At 42.8% G+C, this 15,517-nt stretch overlaps 3 protein-coding genes across 3 annotated transcripts in view; 1 reads left to right on the top strand and 2 right to left on the bottom strand.

The window, feature by feature from the left end:
- The window catches only part of nlk2 (nemo-like kinase, type 2), a 93,088-nt gene that overhangs the window by 17,963 nt on the left and 59,608 nt on the right, over positions 1–15,517 (top strand). The gene's annotated exons all lie outside the window — the stretch shown is intronic.
- On the bottom strand, positions 2,686–4,521 carry LOC146374293 (uncharacterized). The gene has a single exon (XM_084951762.1). The coding sequence runs from the start codon at positions 4,186–4,188 to the stop codon at positions 2,875–2,877; it is 1,314 nt and encodes a 437-aa protein (XP_084807888.1). The 5' UTR covers positions 4,189–4,521; the 3' UTR covers positions 2,686–2,874.
- On the bottom strand, positions 10,201–11,873 carry LOC146374292 (uncharacterized). Its single transcript, XM_084951763.1, has one exon. It carries the CDS (start codon positions 11,703–11,705, stop codon positions 10,392–10,394), a length of 1,314 nt encoding a protein of 437 aa, XP_084807889.1. The 5' UTR covers positions 11,706–11,873; the 3' UTR covers positions 10,201–10,391.

The raw sequence follows: 15,517 nt of genomic DNA, 5'->3' as shown, positions 1-15,517 counted from the left end.
TGTTCATCGTGATTGTAGATGAGCAGCAGTTATCCAGCCGGACATGTTGGGGGTGGTTGGTCAGGAAGTCCAGTAACCATTTGCACATGAGGGAACTGATGCCCAGGTCTGTCAGTTTCCTGATGAGTTGTGAGGGGAGGGTTGTATTGAACGCTGAACTGAAGTGTATAAACAGCATTCTGGCGTAGGTGGTGTTGTTGTCCAGGTGTGAGAGGACAGAGTGCAGTGCGATGGAGACTGCATCCTCTGTGCTCCTGTTCTGGCGGTATGCGAATTGGTGGGGGTCCAGGGTGGGGGGGAGACAGGATTTGAAGTGTGCTAGGACCAGCTGCTCTAAACACTTAGTGATGATGGGGGTGAGTGCTACTGGGCGGTAGTCATTGAGGCTAGATGGGTTGGAGTTTTTGGGTATCGGGACAATGGAGGTGGATTTGAAGCAGGCCGGTACCACAGCGTGGGCCAAGGACAGATTGAATATGTCTGTCAGCACTCCTGCAAGCTCCCCAGGACACGCTCTGAGAACACGCCCGGGGATGCCATCGGGACCTGCAGCCTTGTGGACATTGATCCTGCTCAGCACCGCTCCTACATCGGTGGGGGAGAGAGTCAGAGGTTGGTGGTCTGGCGTCACGTCTGCTTTGGTTACTGATGTTGAACTTTATTTTGTTCATAAGGTTAATTATTAGAGTTGCCAACCATCCCGTAAAAAACGGAATCGTCTCGTATTCAGAGAAAATATTACGCGTTTCGTATTGAGGTGAAAAGGAACAGTTTGTCCCGGACTTCAGCTACAATGAAAAAGACACAAAGCTGGAGTTATTCTGTGTCTTTGCTGCACAGCTGCCTCCTCTTCTCTCATTCTCTCCCCCTCCCTCTCCTGTTTCTACTTCAGTCATGAAACTGATCAATGATCAGCTGATCGGCTTTTCTCTCTTGTTTATTTATCGCCCACTTTGCGCCAGAAAGAGGAAACCAGCGGATGTCGCGCTAAACAACAGCAGCACTTTTAAGCTTGATCAGCTGTTGTTAGAATTTATTTAATATTAATTTCTAGTATCAGCTGATGTTTGCTGGAGCCACAGCTGTAAAGCTGCTGGTCATGATATCGGTTTGGTTATGTGATGAGAGGGAAACATGCAGATGAAACCAGGAGATGTCCTTACTGAATCATCAGAGCTGTGATGGAGAAACAGGTTTACCTTTTAGTTAACATGAATGAGTTGAAGGGAAGTTATGAACTGTTTCTGAGAGACAAATAACACCAGGATCCTTTTCTAAGTAGCTGACAGCTGGTAACTGTGCAGGGGCGGGTCTAGCAAAGTGTTGCCAGGGGGGCAGGTAGGGCATTAACAGGGAGAGGGGGGCACAAAGAAATACTTTCTTATTCTCATTTAAAATGTCTCACTTTTAAAAAAATAATTATCTGAGTCTTGCAACAAACAATTGATAGATTGATACATATATACCATCAGAACAGTGTACATCACTGTCACAACAGCGTTTGTTTTCATTCAAAGGCTTTATGAGTTAAAATGCCCGGGACGATTTTTTTGTCCCAGTCCAGCCCTGTATGCAGCTCATCTTCAGTCTGGTGTTACCTACATCTTCCTATTCAGAAGGCAGAATTTCCGAGTTCTGAGTACAATCGAAAGCACCACGACTGCAGTTTTTGTGTTGGATGTAAAAAGCAGGCTAGGATGGAATCAGGTGTGGGATTTCTCTCGTGGAAATGTGCACATTATTTTTTCCTTTCTATTGGTAGGTGGCACAGTGCACTTGTGGCAAGTAAGCAAGCTAGAAGACTGGCAGTCTGGCTGGGTATCCAGTTACGGAAGCAACACATTAACAAGAGAATTCTGAGTAAAACCAAAGTTACTTTCCCTAGTAACTAGTTACTCTGAAAGTAATGAGTAACTTGAAGTAACTGAGTTACTTTTGATAGAAGTAACTAGTAATGTAACTAAGTTACTAATTTAAAGTAACTTACCCAACACTGGACACTACTCATGTCAGCACTTATATTTCTGACCTCGTGTTTTAATCGATTAAACGTGATCTCCTCCCTTTTGCCCCCATTTTTGATGTTGTGGGTACAAATGATCAGGCATGACATTCTCATAATAAATCAGATAAAATACTGCAAATAATTAATCCTGCATTTGTGTGATTGAAATGTGTGTGCAATGACACCGTTTTAAAGATTTGGCCTAAATGATTCTGGAGTGAATGAGCCTGAACATGATGACCGGACTAGTGACACCATATCACCTGTGACACTCACACACGCACGTATGACTTTGCCAGTTTCAGCTGAAACAATTTCAGTGTTTCAAACCATGTTCCAGAGTTTTTAGTTCACCGTTCATGAGGTTTCAAGAAGAAAATGAAAGACAGATCTGAATGTTTGAAAGTGTTTTGGAAAAACTCTGTAAAGATTAGATGAACAATACTCAAAGGATAAATTCAACTGTTTTATTTTGTTAGATAAGTTGAAAAAAAAGTTAAACAAGCAAGTAAATAACAAAACAAGGTTAAATGAGTTAAGAACAAAAAGTTAACAAGTAAATAACGAAACAAGGTTAAATGAGTTAAGAACAAAAAGTTAACAAGTAAATAACGAAACAAGGTTAAATGAGTTAAGAACAAAAAGTTAACAAGTAAATAACGAAACAAGGTTAAATGAGTTAAGAACAAAAAGTTAACAAGTAAATAACAAAACAAGGTTAAATAAGTTAAGAACAAAAAGTTAACAAGTAAATAAAGAAACAAGGTAGAGGAGCGAAAACCCCAACAATCCCCTCTGAGCAAGCACTAGGCGACAGTGGGGAGGAAAAACTGCCTTTAAACGGGCAGAAACCTCCGGCAGAACCAGGCTCAGGAGGGGACAGTCAACTGCCGGGACTGGTTGGGGGGGTGAACAGATGTGGAGCAAGACGAGGCTACATCAGTTGAAGAAGCAGTATTGTCCCTCTTCCGGAAAAAGCTGAAGAATCTTTTCTTCTTTTTCATGGACTTTTCCACGAGCGCCTTTTTGTCCAGGATGAGGGTTCTCAACTGATCGATGTTTTCTGTGTTTTGCCTCTCAAGTTTCTTGCATGTTTGTTCCACCTGTTCTAATGTTGCTTGTGTTTCTTCAAGCTTTTCTTTGAGGTCTTTGGATGTTGCCTCCTGTGTCAGCTTTGCCTCCTGCAGGTCTGCATTTCTCACTTGATCTTCTTTGTGCAGGCCTTCTAGCTGCTCATTTCTTTTCTGGATATCGCGGAGCGTACACTGCAGGTCTTCATGTGTTTTATCTTGCTTTTGCTTTTGGGCCTGCATTTCTGTGTTTTCCCGCTTCAAGTTGTTGAATTCCAACAATATCCCCTTAATGAGCTCTGAGTTGTTTTTGGCCATGTGATCGATCCTTTTCTGCATGTGTGAGCATCGTTGTTCCAGTGTTTCCTTTTCTCCCTCCAGCTCACTTGTTTTGACCTTCAGTTCATTACAGAATTCTTGCAACTTTTGATTTTTACTCTCAAAGTCCTTGACGATGCACTTTTCTTCTGCCAGCCTTTCTTGCTTTTGCTCTTTCTCTTGAAGGAGGTCTTCATTTTGGCGCAGTGTTTGATCCAACCTTACCTTCATCATTCTGTACTTTTCCTGCATGCCTTGGAGTTCGCGCTGCAGGTCTTTTTGCTTTGTGTCCTGTTGTTCCTTCTGTTGGAGGACTTCTTTATTTTTTTCTTCAGCTTCATCAAGCTTTCTTTGGAGCAGGCGATTGTTTTGGTCCATGTATTGCAGATCCCACTCTATCTTATCAATCGTCGCTTTCCTGCCTTGAAGCTGCTCGGACATTTCTTTAACTTCAGCGCTCTTTTGCTTATTTTCTTTGATAAGGAATACAATCTGCTCTCTGGCTTGAGCAAACTTGATCCCCCAGCCCTCATTAATAATGTTGATGTCGGGCTGGCGCTGTAGTGTTTCTTCCAGGTGTTTGTTTTGTGCTTCCATTTGTAAGCACTTCTTCTCCAGGTGAAGTTTTTCTTCTTCAATTTGTCGAATTTTGTTCTGGAGATGGTTGTTTTCATTTCTACTCTCCTGTAATGCCTTTTGGATGGAGAAGAGGCCATTTGGAGAAATTGGCCGGCCACGCGTGGAAGGAGAGGCGGCGAAATCTGTTTGTCTCGGTTGCCGTAATCTTGGATACATGTTGGCGTTTGTATCCGATGACTCTGAGAGGTTTCCAAATTTTTCTGTAGTGAACGTTTGAAAGCTGCTAACACAAAGGCTGCGAAGAAACGAACTAAAAATTTCTGTTTCTCACCCCTACTTAAGGAAAAACTTCAAAGGATCAAAGATCCTTGTGACATCATCACTCCTAAGCCAATCAGATTGTCACATGACATTTTGGAATGTGGAATGGGGAGATATTTTTTTTTAAACAGTTTTCAAATTTAAACAGTTTTCAAATTTAACTTAATATTTAAGTGTTTCTTACTTGACCCGCTTAGTCGATTAAAAAGTTAATTGCCACGAACACCCCTAATGTTATATAACAGACCACAGAAAAAAGACAGTTTTTTTTCTACGTGACAGAGCTATAATAAATGTTTTGTTTTTTTTAATTATCCTACTTTTTATAAAAGGGAACATTATATAAAGAATATGTATTTAATTAAAAACTCTGTATTCATCTAAAGGGTATAACAAGAAGGGTGACCTTCCTGCTCGAAAAGGAAATGACCAAAATAAATGTATTTCTCTGCAATTACAAACTCTGTGTAAACAGTCTTGGTGTCAAAATGAAGCTAACACTGGTGAGCAATGTTCCCTCTAAGCTGCGCGCGTGCGCAATTGCGCACTGCTGGCACGATCTCTGCGCACAAAAAATCTGTGTTGCGCACAAAAAAAATCTAACCTGAATTGAAATTAAAGTAAATACATTAACAATTCTGTTTTGCAGTGTTAGTCAGTAAGTGACTGGCTGCTCCTGTATGGGATCAGAACGATGTCACCTTATCCCATAGTCCAGCCAAGAATGCGATTCACATTCGTATATACGCAGCTAATCAACGTTGCTGACAGGCTATGACAGCGTCCTTATGTGCCGACAACGGTGTTTTAGCGAGCAAAGCGGCTGATGTGGAGTGAAGCCACGTTAATGACAACGTGTACAACCATTGGAGATGTGAGCAGGACAGACGGAAGAATTAACGGGAAAAGTGTGGACTTTATACCAGTTTTTAAATTGTGTTGATAGGCCACGTAAAACCAGAGTTATGATAAAAAGAATATATGCAATGTTTGGTTTTTATATTTATTGCGGGAAGAAACTGTAAAAACGTCGTTTTATAAGGAAAACGCTGGAAAGCTCTCTCCGCCTGTGAGCAAAAAGAAAACCAAAAACCCCAGCCTTTCCTATTGGTCGAAAAATGTACCATGTCGACCAATCAAAAAATGATATGGCAACATGGCATTTAGTGGTTTAGGGAGGGGGAAGTTTTAGGAGTGACGGCGGTGTTTTGAGATGTGAGAGATTTGCGACGTTTAGTACAAATCTTGTGTAGTTAGTGTGTAGTGTAGTCAATAGTTTTGTTGTGTGTGTCAGAACAATGAGGCGACTGCTGAATGTTACAGGTGTTACAGCAGTGATACATCTCCTGTTGTCAGGCAGGGATCAGGCTGTTGTTCTTCTTTATCTCATAGTGGACAGAAATTATTTTTTGGAGTGGCACAAATAATTTGTGTGGCATCAGATTTGATGCAGAACAGCTGATTGTTCTGTAAATAGTTTGAAATGTTTATTAAGGCCCGAGCACTGAGAGTGCGAAGGCCCTATTGTATCTGCTCCGTTTCTTCTTCTTATTATTATTATTCAGGCAAAACAAGGGCCTTTTTGAGGGCCTAAACATGCTCAAAAACTCATGAAAATTTGCACACATGTCAGGTCTGGTGAAAAATTTTGTATTTTAATGGTTTTACATATGAGCACTGGGAAATGGCTCTAGAGCGCCACCTATGCCTTGTTAAATGCAGCCCTACGACCACATGGTTTGAGCTACATGTATAAAATCTGGCACACATGTGTATCATGCCAAGACGAACAAAAAAGTCAGTGGGCCCATTGACGCAAACCCAACAGGAAGTCCGCCATTTAGAAGTGAAGGTGACATTTTGGCTCTAATTTTGCCATTTCCATGCCTCGAACTTTTTCGAACTCCTCCTTGGGATTTGGTCGTATAAGCTTCATCTTTGGTCAGTGTCAACTACACACCTGGGCCATGTTAAATTGCGGAGCTTTTGAGTTTTCACAATACGGTGAGGCGGTGGCGCCGCGGCGAATTTCGATGACTCGCCATGAAAATCTTATTGCCTCTTATTCTGTCATACATTGTCCGATCTGGACCAAAGAGCACACATATGATAAGGCTCCACCCCTGAACATATTTCAACTACCATATTTGACATCAAGGACAGCGCCACCTAGTGGGAACAGGAAATGTCATGTTTTACACTTTGGGGTACAGTATAGTGATGGGTGACATCTGCAGCCTCAAATTTCTCCAGGAAAGCCTTAAGGAGTTGGTCTTGGGTTACAGTGAAAACTGTGACTTTTCGCGAAAGGGTGTGACCCCAGCAGAATGGCGAACTTTGATGTCTCGCCATGGAGAAACAAATAAGTATAACTCAATGAAATCCAGTCTGATCAGAACCAGACTTTACAGGCATGATGTCAGACCCGCCCTGAACAGATTGATGTGTCCATTGTCAGGAATACGCAGAGCGCCACCTAGTGGCAACAGGAAATGTCATGTCTTTCATTTTGTTGTACTGATTTTCACAGGTTCATTGTGGACACCTCAAAAGCGGTGAATATCACCATCAGTCCTTCATGATGCTTCAGTGCGAAAATTGTGAGTTTAAACTGAATGGCGCACCCTGATGGCAACGCGGTTCACCATGAACAATGAAGTTGCTTTTCAGGGGCTTGGAAAGTTTAAAAAGTCTTGAAATTTGGCCCACAGCTTCAAAGTGATGAAGGTTTTGGTGTTATGTGATCATTTTGCTTGAATAGCCCAAATTGGCTCAACAGCGCCCCCTACAAAATTTCAAATCATCAGCCCCTGCTCTGTGTTTTATGTATGAGTCTGAAACCTGGTAAGCTTATACCAACTGCTCCCAACTGGAGCAGTTGGTCGTCCAGGTGAGATCCTCAGAGATGTGGACTCCCAGGAACTTGAAGCTGCTCACACGCTCCACAGCCGTCCCCTTAATGTGGATGGGTGGATGTGGGTCAGCATTCCTCCTGTAGTCCACGATGAGCTCCTTGGTCTTCTCCTTGGTCTTTCTGTCGCACCACTCAGCCAGACGATCCACCTCCTCCCTGTAGGCGGCCTCATCGTTGTCACTGATGAGGCCAATCACTGTGGTGTCATCTGCAAACTTAATGATGGTGTTGGAACCATCAGCAGGTCTGCAGTCGTGGGTGAAGAGGGAGTAGAGGAAAGGGCTCATCACACAGCCTTGTGGTACACCGGTGTTCATCGTGATTGTAGATGAGCAGCAGTTATCCAGCCGGACATGTTGGGGGTGGTTGGTCAGGAAGTCCAGTAACCATTTGCACATGAGGGAACTGATGCCCGGGTCTGTCAGTTTCCTGATGAGTTGTGAGGGGAGGGTTGTATTGAACGCTGAACTGAAGTGTATAAACAGCATTCTGGCGTAGGTGGTGTTGTTGTCCAGGTGTGAGAGGACAGAGTGCAGTGCGATGGAGACTGCATCCTCTGTGCTCCTGTTCTGGCGGTATGCGAATTGGTGGGGGTCCAGGGTGGGGGGGAGACAGGATTTGAAGTGTGCTAGGACCAGCTGCTCTAAACACTTAGTGATGATGGGGGTGAGTGCTACTGGGCGGTAGTCATTGAGGCTAGATGGGTTGGAGTTTTTGGGTATCGGGACAATGGAGGTGGATTTGAAGCAGGCCGGTACCACAGCGTGGGCCAAGGACAGATTGAATATGTCTGTGAGCACTCCTGCAAGCTCCCCAGGACACGCTCTGAGAACACGCCCGGGGATGCCATCGGGTCCTGCAGCCTTGTGGACACTGATCCTGCTCAGCACCGCTCCTACATCGGTGGGGGAGAGAGTCAGAGGTTGGTGGTCTGGCGTCACGTCTGCTTTGGTTACTGATGTTGAACTTTATTTTGTTCATAAGGTTAATTATTAGAGTTGCCAACCATCCCGTAAAAAACGGAATCGTCTCGTATTCAGAGAAAATATTACGCGTTTCGTATTGAGGTGAAAAGGAACAGCTTGTCCCGGACTTCAGCTACAATGAAAAAGACACAAAGCTGGAGTTATTCTGTGTCTTTGCTGCACAGCTGCCTCTTCTCCTCTCATTCTCTCCCCCTCCCTCTCCTGTTTCTACTTCAGTCATGAAACTGATCAATGATCAGCTGATCGGCTTTTCTCTCTTGTTTATTTATCGCCCACTTTGCGCCAGAAAGAGGAAACCAGCGGATGTCGCGCTAAACAACAGCAGCACTTTTAAGCTTGATCAGCTGTTGTTAGAATTTATTTAATATTAATTTCTAGTATCAGCTGATGTTTGCTGGAGCCACAGCTGTAAAGCTGCTGGTCATGATATCGGTTTGGTTATGTGATGAGAGGGAAACATGCAGATGAAACCAGGAGATGTCCTTACTGAATCATCAGAGCTGTGATGGAGAAACAGGTTTACCTTTTAGTTAACATGAATGAGTTGAAGGGAAGTTATGAACTGTTTCTGAGAGACAAATAACACCAGGATCCTTTTCTAAGTAGCTGACAGCTGGTAACTGTGCAGGGGCGGGTCTAGCAAAGTGTTGCCAGGGGGGCAGGTAGGGCATTAACAGGGAGAGGGGGGCACAAAGAAATACTTTCTTATTCTCATTTAAAATGTCTCACTTTTAAAAAAATAATTATCTGAGTCTTGCAACAAACAATTGATAGATTGATACATATATACCATCAGAACAGTGTACATCACTGTCACAACAGCGTTTGTTTTCATTCAAAGGCTTTATGAGTTAAAATGCCCGGGACGATTTTTTTGTCCCAGTCCAGCTCTGTATGCAGCTCATCTTCAGTCTGGTGTTACCTACATCTTCCTATTCAGAAGGCAGAATTTCCGAGTTCTGAGTACAATCGAAAGCACCACGACTGCAGTTTTTGTGTTGGATGTAAAAAGCAGGCTAGGATGGAATCAGGTGTGGGATTTCTCTCGTGGAAATGTGCACATTATTTTTTCCTTTCTATTGGTAGGTGGCACAGTGCACTTGTGGCAAGTAAGCAAGCTAGAAGACTGGCAGTCTGGCTGGGTATCCAGTTACGGAAGCAACACATTAACAAGAGAATTCTGAGTAAAACCAAAGTTACTTTCCCTAGTAACTAGTTACTCTGAAAGTAATGAGTAACTTGAAGTAACTGAGTTACTTTTGATAGAAGTAACTAGTAATGTAACTAAGTTACTAATTTAAAGTAACTTACCCAACACTGGACACTACTCATGTCAGCACTTATATTTCTGACCTCGTGTTTTAATCGATTAAACGTGATCTCCTCCCTTTTGCCCCCATTTTTGATGTTGTGGGTACAAATGATCAGGCATGACATTCTCATAATAAATCAGATAAAATACTGCAAATAATTAATCCTGCATTTGTGTGATTGAAATGTGTGTGCAATGACACCGTTTTAAAGATTTGGCCTAAATGATTCTGGAGTGAATGAGCCTGAACATGATGACCGGACTAGTGACACCATATCACCTGTGACACTCACACACGCACGTGTGACTTTGCCAGTTTCAGCTGAAACAATTTCAGTGTTTCAAACCATGTTCCAGAGTTTTTAGTTCACCGTTCATGAGGTTTCAAGAAGAAAATGAAAGACAGATCTGAATGTTTGAAAGTGTTTTGGAAAAACTCTGTAAAGATTAGATGAACAATACTCAAAGGATAAATTCAACTGTTTTATTTTGTTAGATAAGTTGAAAAAAAAGTTAAACAAGCAAGTAAATAACAAAACAAGGTTAAATGAGTTAAGAACAAAAAGTTAACAAGTAAATAACGAAACAAGGTTAAATGAGTTAAGAACAAAAAGTTAACAAGTAAATAACGAAACAAGGTTAAATGAGTTAAGAACAAAAAGTTAACAAGTAAATAACGAAACAAGGTTAAATGAGTTAAGAACAAAAAGTTAACAAGTAAATAACAAAACAAGGTTAAATAAGTTAAGAACAAAAAGTTAACAAGTAAATAAAGAAACAAGGTAGAGGAGCGAAAACCCCAACAATCCCCTCTGAGCAAGCACTAGGCGACAGTGGGGAGGAAAAACTGCCTTTAAACGGGCAGAAACCTCCGGCAGAACCAGGCTCAGGAGGGGACAGTCAACTGCCGGGACTGGTTGGGGGGGTGAACAGATGTGGAGCAAGACGAGGCTACATCAGTTGAAGAAGCAGTATTGTCCCTCTTCCGGAAAAAGCTGAAGAATCTTTTCTTCTTTTTCATGGACTTTTCCACGAGCGCCTTTTTGTCCAGGATGAGGGTTCTCAACTGATCGATGTTTTCTGTGTTTTGCCTCTCAAGTTTCTTGCATGTTTGTTCCACCTGTTCTAATGTTGCTTGTGTTTCTTCAAGCTTTTCTTTGAGGTCTTTGGATGTTGCCTCCTGTGTCAGCTTTGCCTTCTGCAGGTCTGCATTTCTCACTTGATCTTCTTTGTGCAGGCCTTCTAGCTGCTCATTTCTTTTCTGGATATCGCGGAGCGTACACTGCAGGTCTTCATGTGTTTTATCTTGCTTTTGCTTTTGGGCCTGCATTTCTGTGTTTTCCCGCTTCAAGTTGTTGAATTCCAACAATATCCCCTTAATGAGCTCTGAGTTGTTTTTGGCCATGTGATCGATCCTTTTCTGCATGTGTGAGCATCGTTGTTCCAGTGTTTCCTTTTCTCCCTCCAGCTCACTTGTTTTGACCTTCAGTTCATTACAGAATTCTTGCAACTTTTGATTTTTACTCTCAAAGTCCTTGACGATGCACTTTTCTTCTGCCAGCCTTTCTTGCTTTTGCTCTTTCTCTTGAAGGAGGTCTTCATTTTGGCGCAGTGTTTGATCCAACCTTACCTTCATCATTCTGTACTTTTCCTGCATGCCTTGGAGTTCGCGCTGCAGGTCTTTTTGCTTTGTGTCCTGTTGTTCCTTCTGTTGGAGGACTTCTTTATTTTTTTCTTCAGCTTCATCAAGCTTTCTTTGGAGCAGGCGATTGTTTTGGTCCATGTATTGCAGATCCCACTCTATCTTATCAATCGTCGCTTTCCTGCCTTGAAGCTGCTCGGACATTTCTTTAACTTCAGCGCTCTTTTGCTTATTTTCTTTGATAAGGAATACAATCTGCTCTCTGGCTTGAGCAAACTTGATCCCCCAGCCCTCATTAATAATGTTGATGTCGGGCTGGCGCTGTAGTGTTTCTTCCAGGTGTTTGTTTTGTGCTTCCATTTGTAAGCACTTCTTCTCCAGGTGAAGTTTTTCTTCTTCAATTTGTCGAATTTTGTTCTGGAGATGGTTGTTTTCATTTCTACTCTCCTGTAATGCCTTTTGGATGGAGAAGAGGCCATTTGGAGAAATTGGCCGGCCACGCGTGGAAGGAGAGGCGGCGAAATCTGTTTGTCTCGGTTGCCGTAATCTTGGATACATGTTGGCGTTTGTATCCGATGACTCTGAGAGGTTTCCAAATTTTTCTGTAGTGAACGTTTGAAAGCTGCTAACACAAAGGCTGCGAAGAAACGAACTAAAAATTTCTGTTTCTCACCCCTACTTAAGGAAAAACTTCAAAGGATCAAAGATCCTTGTGACATCATCACTCCTAAGCCAATCAGATCGTCACATGACATTTTGGAATGTGGAATGGGGAGATATTTTTTTTTAAACAGTTTTCAAATTTAAACAGTTTTCAAATTTAACTTAATATTTAAGTGTTTCTTACTTGACCCGCTTAGTCGATTAAAAAGTTAATTGCCACGAACACCCCTAATGTTATATAACAGACCACAGAAAAAAGACAGTTTTTTTTCTACGTGACAGAGCTATAATAAATGTTTTTTTTTTTTTTTAATTATCCTACTTTTTATAAAAGGGAACATTATTTAAAGAATATGTATTTAATTAAAAACTCTGTATTCATCTGAAGGGTATAACAAGAAGGGTGACCTTCCTGCTCGAAAAGGAAATGACCAAAATAAATGTATTTCTCTGCAATTACAAACTCTGTGTAAACAGCTTCATTTTGACACCAAGACTAACACTGGTGAGCAATGTTCCCTCTAAGCTGCGCGCGTGCGCAATTGCGCACTGCTGGCACGATCTCTGCGCACAAAAAATCTGTGTTGGGCACAAAAAAAATCTAACCTGAATTGAAATTAAAGTAAATACATTAACAATTCTGTTTTGCAGTGTTAGTCAGTAAGTGACTGGCTGCTCCTGTATGGGATCAGAACGATGTCACCTTATTCCATAGTCCAGCCAAGAATGCGATTCACATTCGTATATACGCAGCTAATCAACGTTGCTGATAGGCTATGACAGCGTCCTTATGTGCCGACAACGGTGTTTTAGCGAGCAAAGCGGCTGATGTGGAGTGAAGCCACGTTAATGACAACGTGTACAACCATTGGAGATGTGAGCAGGACAGACGGAAGAATTAACGGGAAAAGTGTGGACTTTATACCAGTTTTTAAATTGTGTTGATAGGCCACGTAAAACCAGAGTTATGATAAAAAGAATATATGCAATGTTTGGTTTTTATATTTATTGCGGGAAGAAACTGTAAAAACGTCGTTTTATAAGGAAAACGCTGGAAAGCTCTCTCCGCCTGTGAGCAAAAAGAAAACCAAAAACCCCAGCCTTTCCTATTGGTCGAAAAATGTACCATGTCGACCAATCAAAAAATGATATGGCAACATGGCATTTAGTGGTTTAGGGAGGGGGAAGTTTTAGGAGTGACGGCGGTGTTTTGAGATGTGAGAGATTTGCGACGTTTAGTACAAATCTTGTGTAGTTAGTGTGTAGTGTAGTCAATAGTTTTGTTGTGTGTGTCAGAACAATGAGGCGACTGCTGAATGTTACAGGTGTTACAGCAGTGATACATCTCCTGTTGTCAGGCAGGGATCAGGCTGTTGTTCTTCTTTATCTCATAGTGGACAGAAATTATTTTTTGGAGTGGCACAAATAATTTGTGTGGCATCAGATTTGATGCAGAACAGCTGATTGTTCTGTAAATAGTTTGAAATGTTTATTAGGGCCCGAGCACTGAGAGTGCGAAGGCCCTATTGTATCTGCTCTGTTTATTATTAGGGCCCGAGCACTGAGAGTGCGAAGGCCCTATTGTATCTGCTCCGTTTCTTCTTCTTCTTATTATTATTCAGGCAAAACAAGGGCCTTTTTGAGGGCCTAAACATGCTCAAAAACTCATGAAAATTTGCACACATGCCAGGTCTGGTGAAAAATATTGTATTTTAATGGTTTTACATATGAGCACTGGGAAATGGCTCTAGAGCGCCACCTATGCCTTGTTAAATGCAGCCCTACGACCACATGGTTTGAGCTACATGTATGAAATCTGGCACACATGTGTATCATGCCAAGACGAACAAAAAAGTCTGTGGGCCCATTGACGCAAACCCAACAGGAAGTCCGCCATTTAGAAGTGAAGGTGAGATTTTGGCTCTAATTTTGCCATTTCCATGCCTCGAACTTTTTCGAACTCCTCCTTGGGATTTGGTCGTATAAGCTTCATCTTTGGTCAGTGTCAACTACACACCGGCCATGTTAAATTGCGGAGCTTTTGAGTTTTCACAATACGGTGAGGCGGTGGCGCCGCGGCGAATTTCGATGACTTGCCATGAAAATCTTATTGCCTCTTATTCTGTCATACATTGTCCGATCTGGACCAAAGAGCACACATATGATAAGGCTCCAGCCCTGAACATATTTCAACTACCATATTTGACATCAAGGACAGCGCCACCTAGTGGGAACAGGAAATGTCATGTTTTACACTTTGGGGTACAGTACAGTGATGGGTGACATCTGCAGCCTCAAATTTCTCCAGGAAAGCCTTAAGGAGTTGGTCTTGGGTTACAGTGAAAACTGTGACTTTTCGCGAAAGGGTGTGACCCCAGCAGCATGGCGAACTTTGATGTCTCGCCATGGAGAAACAAATAAGTGTAACTCAATGAAATCCAGTCTGATCAGAACCAGACTTTACAGGCATGATGTCAGACCCGCCCTGAACAGATTGATGTGTCCATTGTCAGGAATACGCAGAGCGCCACCTAGTGGCAACAGGAAATGTCATGTCTTTCATTTTGTTGTACTGATTTTCACAGGTTCATCGTGGCCATCTCAAAAGCGGTGAATATCACCATCAGTCCTTCATGATGCTTCAGTGCGAAAATTGTGAGTTTAAACTGAATGGCGCACCCTGATGGCAACGCGGTTCACCATGAACAATGAAGTTGCTTTTCAGGGGCTTGGAAAGTTTAAAAAGTCTTGAAATTTGGCCCACAGCTTCAAAGTGATGAAGGTTTTGGTGTTATGTGATCATTTTGCTTGAATAGCCCAAATTGGCTCAACAGCGCCCCCTACAAAATTTCAAATCATCAGCCCCTGCTCTGTGTTTTATGTATGAGTCTGAAACCTGGTAAGCTTATACCAACTGCTCCCAACTGGAGCAGTTGGTCGTCCAGGTGAGATCCTCAGAGATGTGGACTCCCAGGAACTTGAAGCTGCTCACACGCTCCACAGCCGTCCCCTTAATGTGGATGGGTGGATGTGGGTCAGCATTCCTCCTGTAGTCCACGATGAGCTCCTTGGTCTTCTCCTTGGTCTTTCTGTCGCACCACTCAGCCAGACGATCCACCTCCTCCCTGTAGGCGGCCTCATCGTTGTCACTGATGAGGCCAATCACTGTGGTGTCATCTGCAAACTTAATGATGGTGTTGGAACCATCAGCAGGTCTGCAGTCGTGGGTGAAGAGGGAGTAGAGGAAAGGGCTCATCACACAGCCTTGTGGTACACCGGTGTTCATCGTGATTGTAGATGAGCAGCAGTTATCCAGCCGGACATGTTGGGGGTGGTTGGTCAGGAAGTCCAGTAACCATTTGCACATGAGGGAACTGATGCCCAGGTCTGTCAGTTTCCTGATGAGTTGTGAGGGGAGGGTTGTATTGAATGCTGAACTGAAGTCTATAAACAGCATTCTGGCGTAGGTGTTGTTGTTGTCCAGGTGTGAGAGGACAGAGTGCAGTGCGATGGAGACTGCATCCTCTGTGCTCCTGTTCTGGCGGTATGCGAATTGGTGGGGGTCCAGGGTGGGGGGGAGACAGGATTTGAAGTGTGCTAGGACCAGCTGCTCTAAACACTTAGTGATGATGGGGGTGAGTGCTACTGGGCGGTAGTCATTGAGGCTAGATGGGTTGGAGTTTTTGGGTATCGGGACAATGGAGGTG

Source organism: Perissodus microlepis, chromosome 14 (assembly GCF_051167445.1).
Source record: "Perissodus microlepis isolate ML-2025 ecotype Zambia chromosome 14, ASM5116744v1, whole genome shotgun sequence".
NCBI lineage: Eukaryota > Metazoa > Chordata > Actinopteri > Cichliformes > Cichlidae > Perissodus > Perissodus microlepis.
The sequence above is the reverse complement of the archived record's forward strand: the minus strand, read 5'-3'. Positions and strand labels throughout refer to the sequence as shown.

Bases quoted from the DNA above. Each gene is read 5' to 3' on its own strand.
- LOC146374293 (XM_084951762.1), bottom strand. From the start codon at position 4,188: ATGTATCCAAGATTACGGCAACCGAGACAAACAGATTTCGCCGCCTCT.
- LOC146374292 (XM_084951763.1), bottom strand. From the start codon at position 11,705: ATGTATCCAAGATTACGGCAACCGAGACAAACAGATTTCGCCGCCTCT.